This window comes from Lates calcarifer, linkage group LG15, assembly GCF_001640805.2.
Source record: "Lates calcarifer isolate ASB-BC8 linkage group LG15, TLL_Latcal_v3, whole genome shotgun sequence".
Taxonomy (NCBI): domain Eukaryota; kingdom Metazoa; phylum Chordata; class Actinopteri; family Centropomidae; genus Lates; species Lates calcarifer.
The window spans coordinates 19,932,476-19,956,848 of record NC_066847.1 but is presented as its reverse complement, the minus strand read 5'-3'; the positions used below and the strand labels follow the sequence as shown (position 1 = coordinate 19,956,848).

General features: G+C 38.5%; 2 protein-coding genes across 7 annotated transcripts in view; one reads left to right on the top strand and one right to left on the bottom strand.

Moving 5' to 3' along the window:
- The window catches only part of rpl34 (ribosomal protein L34), a 750,063-nt gene that overhangs the window by 128,949 nt on the left and 596,741 nt on the right, over nucleotides 1-24,373 (top strand). The gene's annotated exons all lie outside the window — the stretch shown is intronic.
- kcnip4a (potassium voltage-gated channel interacting protein 4a) overlaps nucleotides 1-24,373 on the bottom strand; it is a 120,271-nt gene that overhangs the window by 25,950 nt on the left and 69,948 nt on the right. The window contains exon 1 of one of the 6 annotated variants that reach the window (XM_018690363.2): nucleotides 22,036-22,440. The exons of the other annotated variants lie outside the window; for them this stretch is intronic. Coding sequence (XP_018545879.1) covers nucleotides 22,036-22,093 — 58 coding nt within the window. The 5' untranslated portion in view covers nucleotides 22,094-22,440. Of the gene's footprint in view, nucleotides 1-22,035; nucleotides 22,441-24,373 lie in introns of those variants that run through there. 6 annotated transcript variants of the gene reach the window in all.

Here is a 24,373-nt window from a genome sequence, read left to right as displayed (position 1 = left end):
TCATCAAATCCATCTATTCCTGAACTCTATATGACACATGATTAACTTCACTAAGTACAAGCTCAAAACATACAAAAACACAATTTAAAACTCATAAATTTCTTCCATTCATTTGCAACTCTAAACAGAGTTCAAACTGACTTTTTTGATCCATAGTAATATCCTCTGCTGTGTTTTTTTCAGCTTTTATTCCAACTACACTAAAGCCAGCCGTATATCATTGATGTAAATGCACAAAGCCACCATAATTACAATGATTGCGGGAGTATTATTTTAGTGCGGTGAAGGAAACAGTGACTCACCACTTACTCAACTGCTCAATGATAAATGTTCAATGAGAAGCACTCACATGCCTTCATTTCCATTCACTCCCTCTGCCGCTGCTCTTCTCTGAGCAACACAAAATGGAAAACAAGAGATGCAATTTTGCTTAAAAAAATAATAAAAAAATCTTTGTGAATAATTTACCATGATGCTGTTTGAAAAAGAAAATAATATTCAGCAGACAAATTCTACTTAATCTGACTAGCCCCTGGATATGTGAGAAGTCATTGATATGTGAGCCTACAGATTCACTTTGTTATTGTTCCAAGATTTAATATAAAATTGGCAAATTGCAGGCGAGGGGATAGAAAGGAAATTTTGATTCTACATTAAAGCTGCTATCATCAATATTTTTACATTAACAATAGATCCAATTTATGTGGAAAGGGTCACTAATAGTGACAAACCCAGAGAATCAACAACCAACTCTGCAGTGTCCCTCAGCTTTATGGAGCATTTTAGCATCATTTACATAATTGTACTGGTTTTATGTCCTGTAATTCTCATCAGTGTTGTTTCTAGCCACAGCTGTTTTCAGTAAAGAAGCTCTAAAAATCCACTTTATTCTACCTGTCCAGCACCAAACAACAAAGAGACAAAGTTAGCGACTAGCTTGTGAACATAAAAGGGTATTTAGCAGGTAGAGACATTTTTCTATAGATTTTGTGGAGAGTGAGCACTAGACTTACATTCATCAGGTGGCCATAAACACAACTCAAAATGAAAGCTAATGTTGCTCCATTTCTGTTGGATGGGTACATAAGCAACTGCTAGCATGTTCACCATATCAATCAATATGTTAGCCGTTGTGTTTATGGGTTGTGTCTACTGCTCCAAAGTGGCCTAATAATCAGTTAGTGATGCTTAACTCCTTGTGATAGCTACTAGAGCACTAACTTTAAATTTGGTGATGATCTCTTTAATTCTGCACTCTCACACATTTCGAAAAGCATCAAAAATCCCCAAATGCTTAATAGAATAAACCCTATTTTCCAGTGTTATTGCAGCACAATAGTAGGGCGATCAAAGTCAAAACCAAAAACCCATGGGAGAATTGCTGGTTTGGCTGAAAGCATTATCCAGCTGTCACGCACACTGTAGTGTATTGACTGTCAGCTGACCCAACTGTTGGATGTTTCAGTGTCCTGGGCTACAACATCCAGCTAACAGCAGCACTGCCAACATGTGGGTGCTGGCACTACATCAGTGAAGCCACAGTCACATCACATGGCCATTCAAGCCACATGTACCGTGGCCAGCAGAGGCTTCACTTTCCTGAACACAGCCAAGTTTCCCAAAGCCATGGGGATGGATTGCCTCAGGCCTTACTCTGCCATGGCTTGGCTTCCCAAACAGTCCCTGGTAGGCTGATGGTTAATAAAACATGTAATAATGATTTACCAATTGTAACCTTTCTCCAGCCTAGTGATACCATATCCAACCAATAAATTATTGAAGAAATGAGGGTGGAGGTGAGAGGGTGAGACATATGAGAAATAAAGAGTGGGGGTAGGGTTTTAGTGTCACAGAGCGTTCATCCAGCTTTTAGAGGAGCCATGATTCTATCAATGCTGCTGACAGGTAAATATTATACCACACATCCTGCTCCATTAATGTCACACAAATTCTGGACAATCACCACTCTAGCACTGTTACAGGATGGCAGATTTGACAAATGGAGATCCCTAAAAATTCAGCATTTATGGACCCTGACAGGGCTATTTTCTTTTGGAAGATTAAAATTGCAAAATGATTTTGTATTAAAATCAGAAATATAAAACAGAAGCTGTAGAGTGCTGACATTGCCATTGTATGAAACAAAAATTTGAGCAAAAAGATGCCCTTTAATGATGTTGTATGAAGGGCTATTTATAATACTGATGTTGCCATTGAAAGCACTATAGTGTCATTGTGTGCTTTGATTAAAGGTGCTATAAAGCACAAATCTTATTAACAAAGCCTTTTCAAGGGAAACAGAGAACCTGCCTGTATCCATAGCTAATGGCAAAGTACCTGAATGTAACTGTGCACAGATCTTTGACTTGCAGTTAAATTCTGCTTCACACTGTAGCTGTTTTTAATGAGACAAAAATATTGGACTTTAATATTATAATCAGCATAATGGTCATATCCTTGACATTATACATGTAGGATTCAGTCCATCACCTACTATAAGGAGAAAAGCTGTTAAGAAAGTCATACCAGGTCTAAATACCCTTTTTTTACATGGTTATTCTACTTTCTTCTGTTTCTGGCTCATCTACTGAGTTGACACAATTAAGTGTCTGCTGTGATCCTCTGGAACATTGTGGCCTCATGTAGACCTGATAAATATCTCTAATAACACAGGGTTCAAAGCTAAAATCTGACAAATGATGACAGACAAAATTGCCACTATTACGTAAGAAGCATCTATCTATCTATTTGATAGGAGTTTAATTTTATCAGTAAACAATATTTCTCTAGATCGGTTCATATAAACAGATATTGATGACTATTAAAAACAAAAATTGGTGAAATTGGCCCTCCATTTTCTGCATGGCTACATATTTTCAGATGTTAATAATTAGAAAAATGAACTATTTAATGGGTAAGAATTCCCTTTGGGAACTTTTGATAGTTAGACAAAAAACATACAATCACTTGATGACAGCTCGCACCACCCAAATCACCACATGCCATCGTGTCTTCACTGAAGGGTTTCACAAAGACCTCGTCCATCCTCTGTAACCTCTGTTGGATGGCAACTCTAACTGAACCAAGTCTTAAATGTCAAGCTGCACCAAGGTCTGCCATGTCAACATCTATGTAGTCCAAAATCCTTATCTGTGTAACAAACAGGATAAGTCTGAGTGACAAACCTGCAGCCTTTTTGTTCACCTGCCTCTATGGACCAATAGACACTGATCTTGGGGAAGATTACATTATTTCTCTCACTCATCACTGCCACCTGTCTCGCCACTTTCCATCCTCAGTATTCACAAGGGGAGGATCTTATCGCTTCTTGTCTGGGCAGAGTGGGCACAGAGGACATGATCAACAGTAGAGGTCAGTGAATCAGTCTCACTAACTGAATATAATGCATATAAAGGAGAAAAAACAAAACTGAAAATCCATCTATTATATCCAAACAAGCCTAAAATGTTGCCTCTCTAAACTGTAGTTAAAGGTGACGACGCTTTAATAATCTCCTTCCAAACCCCTTAGACTATTAGGTAAACAGTGTAGAGCTGTAAATTGTGATAAAACAAAATTGAACACCACGGGTGCAGGAGCAATTTAAATGAGTCAACTTCTGGATATTTATTTGTTTTTTTTTTCCAAAGTGTGCTTGCCAAACAACCCACGAGAGCAGAATTTTCATTAAGCATTGGACAAGTGTTATCTTTCTTGAGTCTCTGTGAAGGTGCAGGACCAGGAGAAGGGGAGCTGGCTTTGATGCAACCGTCATCAATCAAAGCGAGGCGAAGTTGAGATCGTCCCGCTGTTTACAGATCAGCTTAGGGTACAAGTGGGTGATATAATTAGGCGACACCTGCAGTGATTTGCTCAGGCATGCAAAGCGGCATTAGTGTTTGGGTTGTGTTTTCCAAGGCACATTAAAATGAGGCTGTCATATTTACTGAAGCGGCACCTGTGAAGGGGAAGGCAATTATGAGCTGTGAACCGGGGCAACCCTCAGTGAAGCAGCCTGTGCAATCAACCATGGTGTGCCACGGGGTGATTCTGGTACTGAAGACTTACTTTGTGGACTCTGGATAATGCAGGCTCAGTCTGCCAGGTGCGTGTGCATGCATGCATTTACAGGAATTTGTCATTTTTAACCCTTCAACCTCTATTACCCACACACAACACAAATAACCAAAGGAAAGACGAGGCATCGTCAAGTCAAGACTCAACTGTTGGGAAGTGATTATTTTCTGTGAAGCAGTCCATATGTTAGATTATAATAAATGTATATTTGCAGATCCTATGGCGATGTCTCATCATTCAAGGCAGTAAGGCAGTAAACACATGAGCGTGCCCCCCCTGTGCTGATCATTTTCACATCTGCATCAGTTTTCTCCAATCGAGTTCACCAATGTGTAAAGTTCCGAGTGTGTCCTGTGAGACCCAACTTTTAAAACCAATGGACCAGTTCAGGATGTACCCTTAATATTAATTCTTCTAACCTGAAGAGAACTTTCTCACCAAATGCACAAGCATGGTATTACAGCTGAAACAATAAATTGATTAATCATTAGTTGTGCCACAGAAAATTAATCTGCAACAAATTTGATTAATCATTCAAGTCAATTTTTTTTTCAATTATCAGGTTAGCCTCTTGGTTGTGAGGATTTTCTGCTTCTCTTTGTGTTATGTGAAAGTTAAGTTAATATCTGTTGGTTTTCAACAGTTAGTCTGACAAAATAAGAAATCTGAAGATGTGACCTTTAGGAAATTGAGAAAACATTTTATTTTATGGACTAAACAAAATTAGTTAAACAAAATTCAATTCTGATCCTAAAAAAATGCTAAATATGTTAAGAGGAGACTCAATTGTATCTGTGTACAAAATGGACTGGAGGAAGAACTGGCTAATTGAGTTTTTAACACAGGGTTATATAATCACTCACTGCTGTTATTATAACAGGATGTAGTGTGAGTGGCAAACACATTCTTATTCAAATAAAATTCAGACAACAGCCTGCAGGTGAATGATTAAGCTGCTTTGTAAGTTATTTAAGTCTTGTGCTGTATCTTGTGTAAAGTATAGTGAAAGTCCAATATGGCTTCTTTTAAGAAATGTTCCTTTCTTAATTAAAAGCCATTCATTTTCACAAGACAAGCCACCCCTCTTTATACAGCAGGACCACTAGATTTTATCATCAACCTGATTCATTCCAGAAGATTAGTTGTAGTGTAGAAAGAAAAAGTCAATGGCATTGTCTGCAAATGGACACAGCCACAAAGCTCAAATCAGTGTGCTGGAGCTGATAACAGTGACCTTTTTTTCTGATTGTACTAGCCATATGAGCTCTGGTGTGGCAATGTGACAGCTCACTGTGGACAACCTGTAGAGGCAAAGAGTGGGACATGGCTTCCCTTTGCACAGCCAGCCTGTCATCTGATGTATGGTGTGCTATCCTTCAGCAGCAAAGTGCCAGTCAAACTGAACTGAACTTCAAGCGCAAAGGTCAATGGAGAATATGCATTAGCAGGGACAGTAAAAAGAGGGGAAGACTAGGGAGACATAAAATGGCAGACAGAATACAAGACGACTGGAGCCAGTGTCCGGGAGATGAGATACGACCAACAGAGTTCATCAGCAAAGAGGGGGCACTGAGATGAAATCAATACAGGTGCTTATTTCTTTTGTTGAAGCAGTATGTGAGAGTGAAAGGGTTTCTGCTTGGTCAACATTAGAACAACTGAAAAATAATTAGTGTGTTCACTTGTGAAAAGAATAATCTGCAGTGTAAAGTTAGAGATTGGCAGTATATCAATAAAAAATACCTTCTTCTAATTTCCAGGCTTATTAAAAACACACATCATATTAAAGCTCCAGTGACTCCCTTTAACATCTGTAGCACTGCTGACTTAGCTAACCAAAGAGGCCCTAATTTGATGGACTGAACATGAGGTAAGGTGAAGGTACCCTAAGGTCACATGTTGCTAAGTAGATATAGCAAGGGGTTTTTTCTGTTTGTTTTACAGTCTATATTCTGCCTTCTAGGGGTCAAAAACACTACATGTAGCTTCAATAATTCTCCACAGTGCTACTGGTGTTCAAAACCTCCACAGGGTACCTTTAATTGACTGACGGCACTATTTGAATGAAATTAAAATCCAAATAAAATCTAAAATTGAAACTACAACATGGTACAGGACAAACATAATCTTGCACTTTCACTTTTACCCTTCAAGCAAGGATGAAATATTAGCATTTGTAGACTCATCTGCTCAATATTCCAAGGAAGGGACGTTCCTGAGGCAAACTTTGGTCTAGGTGTTCATAATCTCCATCTAATAAATATTCTGGTATTAAACACTGCCTCAGTCCTAGTTAATTGGGTAGAGACATCCCCTGCCATAACAGTATCAAATGAGAGAAAATGGAGTTGTTTGGTTCACAGATCTGTGGAGCGAATCAGATATCATTTAGCAGCAGAGCAGGCACTAAAATAAAGTAAAGAGAATTACAGAGAATTCAGTCATGTAAGTTTAATAAAATGTTTTGAGTCCTGTCGCAGGGGTAGCTAAAGTTACTGTTACACAAGTTTTTGCTATTCAAAGCTTGTGTAAATAAACATGGTAGAAATCACTGATCAATCATCAATCTCATATGCAGTCATTGTCTTCTAGAGGCATGCTATATTTTATGTATGTAAGACATGCCATATAATACAAGTTACACAATGCCAGTATGGGGTGGTCTCGCAAGTCACCCTTTCTAAACATTATTCATCATGAATATACAGATCTACAGCATAACAGTCAATAGTCTCTGGATCAACAACAGAGGGGGCATTTATGCCAAACCCTGCAACAATAAATAGTACCATATTTTTTGTGTGGCACGCAATCAGGCAGTGTTATATTGGGAGGTGGCAAAATTATGTGTGAGAATTTTGCACAAATACAGAAACTGAGAGAACACAACAACAAAAGTTCAGCTAATCTACATTTTCCATGAGCTCAGTCTTAGTTGTACACATCTGTGGCCAAAAAGTCAAAACAAATTAGCAAGTCCTAGTGAATACTTTTGGCAATTAAAAGAGCTAATGATGAAGGAAATGGGACTTTTGGGGAACATTTTCAAGCCGACAAAAACATTACAAAAATCACCTAATCTGAACAATCCAAATATTCAGTGCAGCAAGAAAGCAGAAGCTGAACTCTACTAATGTTCAATACGTAGATAGTTGAAGTCAAGGTTGGTTAAATACTGAAGCAGAAGGTCAAAACACGCTTCCTTTTGGTTTGAAGTGTTCACTTCAAAGATGCACATGACACTGAGCTTTGTTTCTTCATAGCTGATATAAAGGCTGGTAGCTCATTCAACAGCTTCTGTATTCAGTGGCTTCAAAATTACCTTTGATAAATGCAAAGCGAGGTAGCTTAAACATTACTGATTGTGCAGGTTCCGTAATCAACAATGGAACCTGTTGAGGTGATTCTCAACTCAAGCGCTTCTCAATCAAGCTAGGAAACAATCTGCCCTTTTACAAGTGCACCTGCAAAGAGAGCCTAAAACAAATTACAGCTCTGTAGTCCTGCGTGCTGAAAATCACTCACTAGTAGCTCCCTTATCAATGTTGTGACTGATGATAGAGTGAAGCTAATGCCTGTGGAAACACCACTAACGGTGTTTAATTCAGTGGAAACCTATGAGGCACAACAATATGCCTGTAATTCCTATCTCAGAGTCGAGGCTTTTATCAAAAAATAGAAAAATATAAAGTTTTTAATATTCCTTCACTGAATAATATTCAACTGATTTGTTTACAATGTAAAAAGAATGCAATAAGGAGCACATTAGCCATGCTAACATGAGTAGGAATGATAGTACAAAAAAAAGATACAGGTGGGTTTGATTTCTACTTTAAAAGATGAATGAACATGGTATTCCATATAAGAGCAGTGCAAAGATTAACATTTTTCAAGTTTATTTAACCTGATCTATTCAAATACTGACTCCCCTGTTATCTTCCCATTTCCATATTTTAAGCTACTAATGACTGCTTTCATTCCCATCATGTCGGACTTGAACCAAATCAGCTCTAACCGTTGTGTGAAGTATTTCTTTTTTAAAACAGAAAGCAGGATCTTCTGGGTAGACCAGACTCAGCTTACAAATATCTATAAAAAGTAAGCAATTAGGAGGGCACATGCCATTTTTAACTGTGCTGACCGCTGTCTCAGCTTTTGCCCTCAGCTGCTTTAATGTCCCTGCTCAGACGATGACAAAACTAAGGCCTCATTTACTTCTGTAATCACTACATCTTAAGCTTTGCACTTTTTGTGATATGTTGGTTACTTTTACATTTGCACTTGGTGTTTGACATTTATTTAAGTGGTCCACTGTTGTCTGATTTTCCATTGACCTGCATAGTGGATTTTCCCTGTGTATAGTAATACGTTGCCTGATTGTAGATGGTTGAAAATATACAGTAAATTGTTCAGTGATATAAGGTACCAACCTGAATGAAACCTGAACAATCTAATATGTGTCAGAGAGTGGCCAAAACTATTTGCAGGGTTTTAGATATTAAAACTGACTTGTCTAGACAGAGCTGCTCCTTGTAGTTGTTAGAGGCTGGGAGAAAACCCTGGCTGTGCTTATATTATCTCTCCATGAGACTGGCAGCTGGTGTTGCTGGTTGAGGCTGTCGGTAGGCTTTGGTTCCCTCTGCTGGCATATCTGCTAATTCTCACATGTACTTCAATCAAACAGAACGTTTGATTGAATGAAAGTTCAAGGCAGCCCTTCTACTGAGAACAAAAGGATATTCATTATTTATTTGCTTCTTTTCCAATGTAAAAATGAGCAGTTCAGCTCAAAAAACAGCTTGGTATCTAGTATTCTTGGCAGGTTCTCTAGTACACAGAATATTGTATATGTTGTTTTATCATCTATAAATGCAAGAGAACACCATTTCTAAAAGCCACTTTGGGGCAGCTGACATGCCAAAGATTAAACCTTTTCATGTAACCTCTTTCTACTACTACTACTGCTGCTGTTTGTGACATGTGTCATAAAGTATCCATGTGCATTAAGACATCCTCTTAGCAAATATTATTACGATGCAAACAAAATTTTGCTCCATTGTGCATTCACATTGGAAAATATTCGGTTCCTTTATGTGTCTAAGCCATGTGCTCTGTGTGATAAACAGGGATGTGGAAATTGCAACTGCTGTTGAAGCCATGCACAGCTTAGGCCTTTGTTCAAATCATCACATATGTTTGAACTAGATCCATTTATATTCTCCCTCACTTACAGTTCCCTACTTAACAACAAAAACATTTACCATGTTGAATCACAGCTTTATATCACACCAATGTACCACACACTGCTTGAGAAAAACACATACTTAGTGAGTCAAGGACACACAGAATGTATAGCCTGATCCTTAAACACATCCCAGTTGCTTCAGTTGGGATTTATGGCATGTAAAATCGGCAACAATGAGAGGATAATGTGTTATAGTCATGTCTTGGGATATACTGTAGCTCTACAAACACAACAGCATACAATAAGGGGCTTGACTTTGTAGAGTCAAGTTGGATGCAAACTTTATGTACTTTATGTAGATATTGGAGCACAAGATATCTGAAAGGTATATATACTGAAATCACTGTACAAACCAGTTAAAGTTACAAGCAACAATGTGCATGGTATACTGTGATTTTGACCATTTCTAGTTGGAATAATTTGTCAGAAAGTCCTGATGAGTGCTACACCTTCAGGAGGGGAATAATTTGCAAAAACTGCCATAACAAAAGCTGCTCTTGTCAGCTGTCACGTCCTCGTGCGCTGCCCTGTGCGCCACTGTCACTCACTGTCGCGCCACCAAAAAGAGGCACAGAGACTGAAAAGACCCATTTGTGTCCGGCTGTGTTGCAAGTCTATTTTTAACCAAAAGCCATCAAGTGGGAGAGTACCACAGAGTAATGAGCTGTTCTACAAATTTCTGGTTTATTTCTTGGTTTGTTGGATTAGTTTTTGGAAAGATCCATTTTCATTAATCCACAATAAAAAGCATCTAAAGTTCAAAAAAATGGAATCTTTTCTTTTCGTTGAACCCCTAAAATGAATTTTATACTACATAGTCAATATAAAAATGTAGCATTTCAGTTAAAAACTGTCACTTAAAATCTAAAAAGCTGCCATTGCCCTTTCCACATGCTTACAATTTGAGAGTGCAGTGCCCACAACAAATACTGTGTAAAATTTGCTTAAAATAAACAGGCATGTGGATGCCATCCCCCATCACTTTCTTTATAACTTTTGAGAAAACACAATTAAATTGATTACAACAATTAAGCTCCTTCCTCTTTTTCCAAATATTCTAATAGATCTAGTTAAAATCAATTGGCAATTCAAATAAGCACATGACATATTCATTTATCAAATAGTCGACATGCTTAATCAAAATGGTGATTATAATGGACTTGCATGGAGCTGATTTAAAAATTAGCAGGAAAAATTCCTAAATGCCAGGCATCAATCATTATGTTTTTAATGTAAGGGCAATTAATGATCTAATCAAGATTTTTTCCTCATGAGTCATTGATTTAAATTTTTTGAAGTATTTGCCACAATGTTTTTTTTTTTTTTTTTTTTTTCAAAGTTGAAATCTTAATCTTTCTTAATCTTTTCTTCAAATTTAGAGGAGTTCAGTCTCTGTCAACAAGTCAGAAAGCTACTTAAGCAAAAAAAGGCGGCTATCTCCACCACAAACAAACTGCATATATCTCAGTTTGTCCTCACACAAACAGTAGGAAACAAAATGGAGGAAAAGTGGCTTTTCTGAGACTTTCACAATCACACATGTGAATGTGTTTGTTGCTGGAAGTTTTAAGTGGGCGTTCATATCAAAATATCATTTGGGAAAACAGAATTACATCACTACAGAGCAAATCAAAAAGGAGGCACAGTTTGAAAGGAAAACACTCTTAACTTCTTAAATTGAATAAAAAAACACAAGTAAATTAATTGTAACGTGAGCAAGACAAACACCTAACTTTGGCTTTAGAATTAAACCAAAAGATGTTTGTTTGGCTCTTACCTGTAAAAAGCCCAGCCATAAGGCAAACTGCTTAACAGCCTGTACAGTAAGTGTCAGAGTATATAAATAACAGGTGGTCTCCAGCGACAGAGAGACCCAACTCCTGAATATTAGATTCACACTTCTCTAGGAAAGAATCAGTATGGCACCTTGACAAATCTCCAGTGGGCACAGGCTCAACCTTTGTTCTCTACTGTGCTACAAGGAAAAACATGGAAAACCAAAATAACGAAGCAGATGCTGTCTTTCACAGTAACTGAAATCAAGATCCAGCATTTATTTGAACACAGACCACTGCACCACTGCCTCGGAGTGACATGTAGTAACTTTGTGCCAACTTTCCATCATTAAGATCAGATAAACGTCACCCTTCCATTACATCTAGCTCATTAATACTCGAAAAGATCATTTCCAAAGGGGCAGCATATTACCCAATCTTGTTTTGATTTTACCCTTTTCATTCCAAGCTAACAAGAGAAAAGCAAATGCCATCATGGCACTCTCCACCTGGTTAAGATCCAGGCTCTCTAGGTTCCAGCTGCCTCAGAGTCATATTCAGTCCTCATCTGTCTCACTCTCATTTGGATAAATAAGTTGGCCAACCCACAGATGATGCAAGCATTCACATCCAATCTAATTTCATTCAAATTGAATAAACTAACCATCAAAGTAGAGGCAAAGTGTCAAGATGCAACAAAGGCTATTAGATGTAAAATGAAAGCTTGAAATGATATTGAGACACGGTGAAAAGTTGAAAACAAAGGATTAAAAACAGGATGTCAGATTTCATCATTTAGCCATATGTGCAGTGCATGACTCATCATAACAGTTGAGCCAATTAGCAGCAAAGTCAGGTGAATCATGCAGAGTAGCAACATATTAAATTAAACTAGATTCAAGGACAGATGCAGAGGCTGCTGAGGACTTTGGTATGATGTCAGACTGAAAGTTCACCTTACACTGTGCAGAGGTGTATGCTATCATATGTTTTAACCAGGAGATGATGAGAGGACGAGAGCAACAGATGGAAGCCCTGAAACATGATACACACCGTAAGAAGCACTTTTTCTTATTATATTTTTAACACAAATACTAGAAGATAGAAGATAACCTTCACTGCAGATGCTTTAGACAAATTCACTATTTGTATACAGCCCAAGAGACATACTGAGCCATGCTGTTAAACTTGGGCAACAACAAGTGGTTGATCACTACTAATAGAAAAAAAGCATCCTTTCCAAACATGAATGTAGTTTGCCTTTTCCTTACCGTCATAGCCGGCTTCTAACAAACCAAACTGCTCCAGCACCTTAACAAAGAGGACCACAACCACCAGCACAGCAATCATTTCCAGTCCCTCCAAGTTCATAGTCACCATGTCGGACGGGTCACAGGCTGCCCATGGCTGGAGACGCAGATATTAGCGTGCAGCACTGTCTGAGGGCCATTTAACTCCACTTAAGAGCCCTGCGTCTCTGGCTCTGATGAGAGACCGGCACAAGTCAGAGAGGGGAGGGAGGGGGAGAAGGAAGAAGTGTGTGGAAGAGAAAGGAAGGAGGGGTGGGGAGGGGTAGGGGGGAGCGGAGTGGCAAGGATAAAGACGAGGGGGCGTGAAGCGAGAATAGAAAAAACAGGCGAGAAGGATAAAGGAGAGAGGAGGGGTGAACCAGAATATAGTGATGAAGTGAAGGAGAAATGATGGACAGAGTACTAAAAAAGGAGGATGGGAGATAGTAGTGATCCACCAGTTGCTGTGGGATACCGAGTACTGTTTGGGTTTGGATGTGTGCAAAGGTCAAAAGCACTGAAGTGTTGATTTTCTGCTCACCACAGCTAGGACAAAGACTAAAAACCTTTACTCAACAACAAAATTCTATACTCATATTCATTTATTTTAGCCAACAAAACATGTGATATTTATCAGTATATTGTTTTACAGTACAGTTCTGGTCTGTCACTACCACTTTGGTCCACACTGAAATGTCTCAACAACTACTGGATGGATTGCCATGAAATTTAATATGGACATTCACGATCCCCAGAGGATGAATCCTAATGCCACCCATGATCCTTTGACTTCCTAATGTGCAAACACTTGAGTCACCAATCTGGAGTCATTTTAATGTTAATGGGTTGCTATGTTTAAAAATGTAATGCTTAATTTTGCAAGTACAATTTTTAATTTTCCCTGCACAAATGATTTTATTTTTATCCTGATCATATGGGGTGCCATATTCAAAGAGGCACACACCTAGACTAAACTGGTGCAACTTTGTCCTGTACACTTATTTTGTTAATCAAATTATATTTGTCTAAAAGACTGGCTCATTAAGTTTATATATCTATTTCTGTGTGTGTTCAATAAAAAATGTCAAAGTAATTTACTGTGTTGAGGCATTTCATTCTTTGACATTTATTACTACAGCTATCTGGGCATCCAGAGCCCTTCAAGTGTCAAAAGCGCCTGGTAAAATAATACACACATCTATAATGATGCTTGCTTAAAAATCCCAGGGGGAAACAATGCCCTGTACGCCTGTGTTTTCTCTTTCCTCGTCTAGAAATAATAATTTACATTACATTGAGCGTTACTCTTGATTAGGGCAGAGAGGCCACTTGTTCTTGGATGAAAATTATGAAGGGGCATGTTAATTAGAGGTCACATCATCTATGAATTTCATGTTGTTGCAGTAGTAAATTATAGATAGTTTTTCATTTAAGCCAATATAATGTATACATATATTTCAGAAAGATTGTCTGCAGAGGTGTATCAAGATGTCTGATGAGCAAACTTAGCATCTTCTCTGTAGCTGTTTTGTATAATAGGGATAAAATATCCTAAGTTATACTATTGCAAAGAGAGAGAAAAACTGACCAGGTGGTCTTTTACTGCCACTTTGGCCCAGACTGAAATATCTCAACATCTAGTGGATAGATTGCCATGGATGCATGGATGAATCATAATGACACAGGTGATCCTTTGACTTCCTCTAGCACCAAAAGCAAAAATTTGATTGTTTGCACAAGTGTGCACAACTAATGTGTAAACAAATGAGTCACAACCTGCGAAGAGATAATATCCCACATATTATCTATGATCCCAAGAGAACAGGAGAATTACAGCAAAATTGCTGAGGTAATTTCACTGACAAAGAGAACGTCTAACAAATTCCCACCTAGGCCACTGATGTGAAAAGATTTTCAATATCTCCCATTTTCTCAATATTTACTCAATATAATAACGGGTATGATTGAGTCGAGGCTCAACAGAGAAGCTGTGGGTGGACTGATCAGTGTAAAATGTCATGTCGAGAAAATAACCTGCGTTTGTGACCTCACCATCACCCGGACTTAAAATAAAGCAGGAATACCTTAAGGGAGAGATGACAAGGGAGAGGTCAGAGGGAAAGACAACACGGCAGAGAAGAAAGGACTTGGAGGCTGAGAGTGGAAATGTGCCTGCGGTCAGCAGCAGGTGGCTGCTGGAGAAAAAGGAAAAGAATCCATCGAGTGCCTCCTGATTCCCTCAATAGAAAACAGTATGTCTAGTATTTTGCAATATGCTTTATGAATATGATGAGCTGTATTAACATGTTGAAATGAGCAGTCTTCCTCCTTGAATCCAGAAAATGTAGGCCCAATTCTTTCACTGCTTCACATCCTATACTAAAGTAGGCATTTCTAAGATTTACAGTGTGACCTGAAGGTGTCTTTAAAATGGGACTTCTGGCTAAATGGATAATTAGATAAAAAGTGTAAGGATATGAAGAAAAATAAATAAATAAAAAAAATATAAACACATACAGTGTGAGACAAAAAATATAATAATACAATAAGGAATACAGTGTCCAGTGCTAATAGCTAGCGAAGCCAGCAGCACATCATGTGAAAACAGATGAAAGGAGCTTGTGGCTTCTATCAGACTTTCAAAATAAGTTGAAAAAAGGAAAATATGTCTTTCATGCGCAGCAATATCCACCACAGCCCAGTACAAAAACACTGGAAGATGATCCTTCCAAGACAATCTTTGCATGCTTATCAAGTAAAAGTGACAATGTACTTTATAATTAAAATCTGCCCCAGAGATAAGGTCTCTTGCAGACCCTCTCAGGGATGGAAATGATCCCACATTCATCTTCACAGCCCGTCAGCTCAAAGAGAATTGTTAGGACAGCGATTTACCATGGAAACAACCTCTGTGCTGTGTATGCTACTGGGCAGCTCATTTAGCCCACTATCAGTTACTTTTCTTTATTTGTGGCAGCTGAGCAAGAGCCAAATATAGCTCCTGAGCCTCAAGTGTGTGTGTGTGTGTGTGTGTGTGTGTGTGTGTGTGTGTGTGTGTGTGTGTGTGCGCACCTTCTGTCTTTGGATGAGACAGGACAGACAACTGCGTAGGAAGCTCAGAGAACAGAGGTTGTAAAGGTGACAAGAAGGTGTGATAGAAGTCTCCCTGGCAAAAGATTTAGCTCGAGATACAGGAAAAAAACTCGCAGGTGTGTTTTGATTTGAAAGGATGGAAGATTTAACTTTTTGCTTTTTTACTGAGACATGATTCTATTTAACACTAATATCAGAACATGACCTAATCTCAAAGAAACTTCCAACATCTGCTCTCCAATCACTTTAGAACTTTGCATAGGGTGTAATCAAGGCTCTTGGCTAATGGTAATGAAAATAATCAAGGTCTGTGCATGTCATCAGCACACAGTATGCTGTATCAATCAGAGTGTGATTGGTGATGAAGGTAATTGCCAGTGTGGAGTATTGTGGCGTGTTGGTTAAAGCTGCGAGCAGGCGTTGTACTGTAGGTCCCAGGGAATGTCTGCAGCACCTGCAAACTCACATCCTGCTGCATGGAAAATACACTGAGGTGCCATAAGCAGTGGATCAGTTCAAAATGAAACAAGTCCCAACAACTATGATTATGACTTTTTCCTTTAAATTGCTACAAATGGTGATAACTCTTATTTTTCTTATTGCTGGTAAATCCTATTAAATGACCAAAACTAACAGTGGAGTTGTCTTTACTTATTACTCTTCTATTCCTATTTGCTGTATAGCTCCATTATTGTCCAAAAACTATAACAATCAGCCACATCATTACACTGGGTGACATGTTGTTGTTGTTGTTTTGTTTTGTTTTTTACTCAATCCCATAAACACATACTGCTGTAACTAATTGTGAATTAATTTGTAGCTGAAAATAGTCTCATACAAAAAGACCATTGGCTCTAGTTTGAGAAACATCTGCCAAAACCTACAATGCCCAGCTGTTTCTGGAAACTATTTGTCTTTACTTAAATGAAAGTAGTTCTTTCATCATGCATTTCAGTCCTTGGTTTTTCAATTGCCTGAATGAAGCTTTTCTGATTATGTACAATTTCTCAACAAGGGATTAGTCACTTCAATTTCCCTGTATTTAGCCCTATTTAAATTGAAATGATTACAACTGTGATAGCAGACCTGCAGGTACAGTAAAACCTCCTCTCATGGTAAACAAATAAACATAGTTTAAAGGAAGAAACTGTTTTGTTATGTTAAATTAAGTTACAATTGAATTCCCATCTCCAGACAAAGCAAAGAGCTGCAACATGGCGTTAAAACAAATTAATGTCTTCCATTTGTTTGGAGAAATTACACAAGAAGGCCCCAGTGGCCTGTAACCTTCAAACAATATGGTTAATTGCAAATTAATGTGATTTGGGTCTTGTTAAATTCCCAGTAATGGATCGCAGTACAATGAGTTTGCAGTCAAATTTGTTGTGCATTTTGTAGGAAAGTGAACATAACCTAATATAAAGTGCTCCCATGCAATCAAATCAAACGGCCTCTTTGTTTTATAGGAAGCAATATTAAAGGGCATTCAGGGTCCTGCTACACAAGGTAGAAACACAACTGCAGGTTTCTATCACTGATAACCAAACACAATTAGATGCCTCTGAAGAATTGCCTTTATCTTTTGACACCCTGACCACGTTGGAAAGGTTTTCAATGACAAAACTCCTGATTGACTGAAACATGTTAGCCTGTATATGTCACCATTTGGAATCAACTGTTGCAACTACCTGGGACAAAAACTACAACTCTTTAAAGCAACTGTAGAAAAAAAAAAGAAATAAACAACTGTTTAATCTCTTCTTGCTGCAAGACGCTTGTTTATTTGAGTTTGCTGCCATCAAGTGGAGACACTAAGAATGAGCAAGCCAAAGCCTTGAACCAGGTGGAAGAAAGCCAGGAAACGGTAAATAGCTTAAGTGCTAATGGAGAGCAATTTAACTGCTGTAAATACTATATTGTCAATACGTTTTTTTCCCCCATGATAATAATTGATAATAATTGAGTGTCCTCATTAAATTGATGCACGATTTGTTTTTCTTGAAGGTTATTCCCAGTTTGGATATGAGAGCTGGTTATTCTCTGTCTAATTTTGCATTTAATTTAATTTATAGGAATTGTTTTGTATTTTCATTTAAATTCTACTAACTTTGATGTATATTTCTCTTTTAGGATACTGATGTGAGTCTCCCAGGTGATTTGCTTCCTCTTTTTTGGTGGGTGATACAGCCTGTGGCTTTAGTGTAAAGATGTGCTGTATCTCATACTGAATTTGATGCCTGACAAAGGTCTATGGCTAAAACATATCCTCACCTGGCTTACAAACATTATACTGCAATTCAACCAACAATTATGGATCAACACTGTCTACATTATGGTGGGGAATGAGGTGTTAAAGCGAACCAGGACTGCACCCTGAGGTGTCAGTAAGTGTCTTCAGTTGCTCTGAAGATGTCAGTGTGCGCTGCCATTATCCACTGTGAGCCAGATCACTGTCTTTATATTGGCTAAGCCCTTTTTTTCTGCACCTGCAGAGCTTCCCTTGCCTGAGCAGGATACTGGTCATTAATCCAGTTCTAAGTGAGCCCTCTTTATAATGGTCACCATGCCCTGTGGGAATGGAGTGATTAATTTCACAAAGCTAACTGCAGCACTGAGTGTCATGCCACGATGGGAAACCCAAAACAAGCTCACAGCCAATAAGCCAACTGATTTGGCTTCCCTTTTCAATTTAAATGCTAATTTAGAGAACTGAAAAACCAATACAGTGTAATGACACAGTGACTTTGAACAGGGCCGAGATAACATGTTGCTGATAACAAAAGGAAAAAAAAGAAACCCAGAGGGAAGTGAAAGCTGCATAGGTGACCCTTCCTCATTTTCCCATAAGGTGAGCCTTTGTTCATTTGCATATCAGAGAATAAGAATATCTGAAGTCTTTTATATACCATGTAGCTTAATAAAAATCAATGACATTTTCCAGCTGTTGAGAGAAGAAATCATTTCATTTTAAGATAATTTTCCAGTGGGAGACTATAGGTTCATCCATATGCCTATTCAAAATGCAAGGTAAGCCTTTTATCAGGAACATACTGGAAAGTGGAAGACTGGTCTTCGACTTAGAGCTGCTCTGCAGTCTAAGGCAGTTCAGAATAATTTATAAAAGACAATTAAGTTCTGAACATCATCTACCCTATATTAATGACCACTGGGCATTTACCAGAGCCCTTAGAGGACTTCTCATTGGCTGGCAGTTAAATACTGTTATATGGATCAATAGACTTGTACCTATGGGGAGATGAACAGAGCACTGAAGAAGTGTGTGCATACTAAATGTTCTCTCAAATCTCTGTCACATTGTGACATCCTCCCGACACTTCTGAAAAAGATGAGTAGCTCTGTGAAAAATGCTTCATATGACAGATGGGCTGGAAAAATTTAATGAGATAAATTCAGGGTGCTTTGAGCATATGGTTAATTTTTACCGTATAGTTTGCTTTTGACTGAGAGACTTTCTATGAATAATTTCACACAGTACAAACAGTAACTCTGGGTCTTTTTAAGAGATAAGTTTAACTGAACAGGTTTCAGAATAATACCAGAGCCTACAGTGAAAGTTTGCCTTAGCTGCAGTGCATTTTGGGTGTCTATAATGCTTAGCTGGTGAATCTGAAGCTTAGAGCCTGCTTATTATATACCAAGTATGAGTGTGGTCATCGACTCCAAAGGTTTGCATCTTTAACAGAAAATGTCTTGTTTTTCATGTAATCAGATTTGGCTAAAAGCAAGCATGGTGATTGGCGGCATGGCTACCACCAAAATGACAGCTGCTCTCCCTGTGGTGGGCCGAAGTCTCCACTCAGTTCTGTAAACACCAGAAGGCCTGAAAGGAGACAGGGCCAGCAACAAGATCCATACTTGTGTTAATGTTAAGAAAGCAAACCTTAGGTTAAACCTCATCTTACATTACATTAGTTCATTAGTCCAGTTTGGTGACAACCACTAGTACTTTCATTCAAAATGAGGCAACTAATTCTTTGTTGAACAAATTTCAATGCAGTTTTGTGCTCTTTTCAGTAACTGAAAGGCATCAAACACAGCATCAACATTAATTTTCTAGTTGGCAGCCTGAGTCATAGTTAATGTTTCCATTTGGGCAACTCTACTTCTGAGTGTACCTATTTCACTCCTACACAAATGCTACTCATGACAGCTCCCAACAACACAAAAAGGCAAGACATTTAAAATAGTAATAACAGAAAGCACAAGGCCAGACACACCAGCAAGTACCACTATAATGATGCTAGCACATCTATTATCCTTGGGACATTTGAAACACTGTAAGCACTCCAAGCTGCACTGAGTGAGTTTGAAAAGGAGTCGGAGGGCAGAATTTCTATGGGTCCTTACTGGACCATCACCTCTTGTCATGTAGATAAGTACATCTATGAAAACTGATGGAAACCATTAGAGTGGGTAGTGGAGCATCACTAAGGTCTCTTAGACAGTGCATGTTTTATTTTTTGTCCTCATCTAAAGGACCCTACATGGTGTGAATATGTTACATGATTTGACAAAATATTTCATTCTATCTGCTATAAAGATGTACGTGACACTACAGTTTTTACAGCAGGTCTAGACATGCATAACAAGAATTAATAAAGCAATAGGACTATGCTACTAACAACAATAATTTCTTTTATAATCACTTGACTGTCTAAAAATGGAAAGTAAGAAAGTGAAAATGTTCACTACTATTCCGAGGAGCCCAATTTCAAATTGCAATTTTTTTGTCTGACCAGCAGTTTAAAACTTAAATTTATCCACCTGACATTTAATACAAAACAGAAAATCAGTGTGTCAAATTAGTGTTTATATATGATAAACTGGAATGGCTTTATCTCTGGAGCTTAGCAACTGTAATTAGACACAAAAGAGCACTGTGCATAGGGCTGTAGTAAGACTGATACTTGGCATCTATAGAGTTTAGAGGATGGAAAATCCAAAACACAAAACCAAAAGTGTAAAATTTAATAAACAGTATTTTTATTTGTTTTAATATGAGCTGGAAATATTAGCATGGTTACTAGCTACATTAGTGACCTAAACCAGGGCTAACTGCATTTTGTGGGGCTATAGGCTACAGTACAATAAAAAAAGCCCTGTTAATAAAAGCATATCCATTATGTAGTATTTCCCTACTGTGTCAATGCTAGGAACTCTTTTCTGGTCTTAATTGAATTTAATGTTTGATGAACATAATAATTATGTTCATCAAACACAATGCTTAGTCTTAAACCTTTAATGGTAACTGTAAAGCATAAATCTAACTTGTAACTTAAGTATTTCAGCTAAGCAGACAAAATAGGATTATGTTACAATGAAAAAAAAAAATTAAAACATTAAAACATTAAACATTAAAAGCACCCAGCTGGGAATGAGTGACATACTTTTGTCCACCTCTATCTGAAATCAGGGACCAATTGTTTGAAGAATCACAAAGAATTTCAAGAGGTAATTCTCCAGCTGTGATTGAAAACTGTGTATCTGCCACGAGAGAATGGAAAACCAGACAGGCATAGCAACAATAACTGATTGCTGTGCCATTCTCAGACAATCATCAACCACTAATTGCTGTGATGTCCTATTTTTCTCAAAGATAACATTCTCCCTTTGTCACTTGATATTAGCCAAAACAATACACATCAAGACTATTTTCAGTTAAATACAGCAACATGGTACAGTACATGTATGCAATCTGCTGTAAGACTGTGTGTGTATCTGGAACCCATGTTCTCCTTTCTAGGTCCCTGTGTGCTTAAATGTGCTTACAGTACACATAACTGCCTGCTCTGTGATCTATTGCTTGAGAGAGTTACAAAGGGTCCCTCATTCATTTTGCTTTCAAGCCCTCTCAAAATACCTGAGTGAAATATGACTTACTGTACTTTAAATGTCATCCATTCTCGCTCTCTCCCACTACACCACTAAATATAACCTCTGACAGTTATTGTCTGCTGGCCACCCACTAAATATTTCATTGTTCTTTAATAAAGACTGGACTTCCTTGTCTTTTGTTGCAGTGACAAGCTGTGATGATGATGCTGATCAGCGCATTATTGCAGGGAGACAGAGATGTAACATAAGCTTGTGCGACTGCGTTGGCAGAGAGTCGATGTGGCATGCTGTGTGTGTGTTTGTGTGCTGCCACTGTAAAATCAATATTGGGCAAAGCAAATGGAAAAAGTCAAGCAAGTGTGTGGAGTTCAGACTGAAATGTTCACCAAAATGTGGCTGATTTCAAGTCAATTTCATGGACTGCTGGTGTGGCAACATGAATCCAGATGGGATTAAAGAGGAAACAGCAGATTAATGAGGAAGTCCAAAACACACACACAGGATGCTACAGGAGACTCTTAAACATTGAATTGACAAATATATATCTGTAAGTATTTTATCAACAATTCCACTGGCAAAAGTATAACACAAAGAAAACTCATTTGTGTAATTACCTTTCTTCCTATGTAATTAGTTTAGCTGCTAACTTGTGAAAAATGTATCACATTAAACTCTTTCCTCCCTTTCCCATAATGCCTACCTGTCGTCTTGCGTCTTTGTTTCGGCTGAAGAGAGAAGATGACCATTAAAGCCCCCATGATCCAGACTTTCTCGCTTAGTGGTCTGGAAGTCCTGTTAGATTTCACACACTTTCACTCCCACACTAGGATGGCTTGAGAGTGAAAATGGAGGAGAAAAAAACAAAACAAAGAGATGCCGGGAGAGCCTTACATGAAGATTCGAGTCTCCGGGTCTAAACTTCTCCTTTATATTCACCCAGGCTAGGTGGGCAGCACGATGAGAAAAAAAGAGTGGGAGTAAAACATGCGTGCCTCCGCTGAGTTTTGAATTTTGATGCGCACCCTCCGCAACCCCCTCCCTTCCCCTATTTTCCCGGTCTGAAGTGAGAGCTTGCGAGCTGATCTCTGCTCTGCAAAAGCTACTTTGTACCAGTTGAGCACCTAGATTAATTGAGCACTTGGAGAGGGAGCCAGTAGCATGCTGGGGAGAGTGGTACTGCCGCTCTTTTCAACAGATCTCTCCTCACACAGGGAGGAAGGCGAGAGAGCTCATGCTGTACATAACCATTATTCCTTACTAGCTGCCTTTTAACTACATGTCCTGCTGGGGACGGGAGGAGAAAACCATGCTGTGTCCATGACAGTAAGAGCTGAGAAGTCAGGCTGGCAGCAGCTGGTGTAAATATTTAAATTATATACAAACATTCACTGGTGAGCATCTTCAGTGAGTCTCTTTTACCTGCTAATGCTGTCAAGTCATTTTATCAAGAAAGAACTTTGATTTCATTCATTTGCTGTAATGGAAACATGCCTTCAAATCACTGATAACCAAAATTACATCACTATTATTTTACAGGCTTTCCTCAGAAAACGTCCCTTTCTGTAGTTTTTGTGGTTTGGCTAAATAACAACTAAATCCTTCTGATTTACAATGTAAAACCTGTGAGTCAAATAAGTAAAAAAAAAAAACACAGAGAAGTGTGACAGCTTGACTCTTACACCTTTCAGAAGAATCCAGCAACATTATATCTCATGTAAAGGATGAACTGAAATTCATGCAATACCAATTCAACATTCGTAACCACGCACGAAATCTCAAAATCTCCTGCGTCTGTGAGAAGGTTATTTTCCATCCCATCCCCTATGAAAAAAAAGTGATTGCCTCCTCAGAGCTGATCCTGCGGCTGCTTATTTGGCAGACTCTGACCGACTTCAGGGAAGATCCTAAGGATTACGGAGAAGGTCTAGAGGTCAGAATCATGTTAAGACCCACATCTTTCCCCTTTCTATTCCTTGCTCAGAACGGGTGGAAAATACAGCGGAGATGCTTGCCTTTTGTGACATCAAAAGAGAAAAATAGAATGAAAAGTACTTCCGCTCCCTGCGCCACCCACACACAAATCATTCATTTCATGAACTGCATGACGGCAGTCCAATTCAGGAACTGAACGTCCAACCACTGCAATCAAGTACCAATTTGCACCCACTCCATTAACTTGCTTCCTGTTGGCCGTGTGTACCTTGTTGCTCTGAGGCCTCCTACAGATGTCAGACAGAGGGTAAGGTGACACTGAAATGACAAATTTTACCAGCATTAATGCTCCAACTCCCTGTGGGGCAGGCTCTGTAAACTGTACACCTACATACACTGTATAAACAAAAACACACACTCACTCACACACAGAAGAGGCCGCAGCCATTCTGAAGGTCAAGGACCTTTGAATCACCAACGTTCACCCTATTTCTTTTGTAATTGGGTTCTCCTAACAGAGTCTGAGCAACGGGTGCAATTACTCCAGCATGACACCTGCATTATATTACTAACAACCTCCTTGAAAAAAAGCTATTACTGCGGCAAAACATTAGTGAACAGCAGCTTTGTGTGTGCTTCTTTACCTACACACTTCTGCTTTCTTGCTGTAAGTGATTCGAACTACATGATTTTTTAAAATCTCAGTAGCAAGCATACACTGTTTACTTTATGCTATTTTTCCTACTTTTGACATTAGTCTTCACTCCAGCCAACAATTTCTACTCCATGGTTGAGGTCAGCCATGGCTAAAAATAGATTCAGAAGGGATAGATGTAATTCTAAATAGGATGTAGAAAATTTCATTTCAGGTTCTGAAACCTAAACCTTTCCTGTACTTGATCAGATAAACATGCCACCTCACTGCATGGTCATTTGTCCTTGCTTTGGATTTTAATTTTAAAAAACATGTTGGTTGTTCTCAAAATATCAAATTTCCTCTTAAAACCCAGATGTGAAACATCTGAGCATTTCTCACTCGAGGTAGGTTGGTGCAGTACCAGGGGTGCTTTGAACTAAATTCTGAAGCCAGCATGCTAACATGCTAA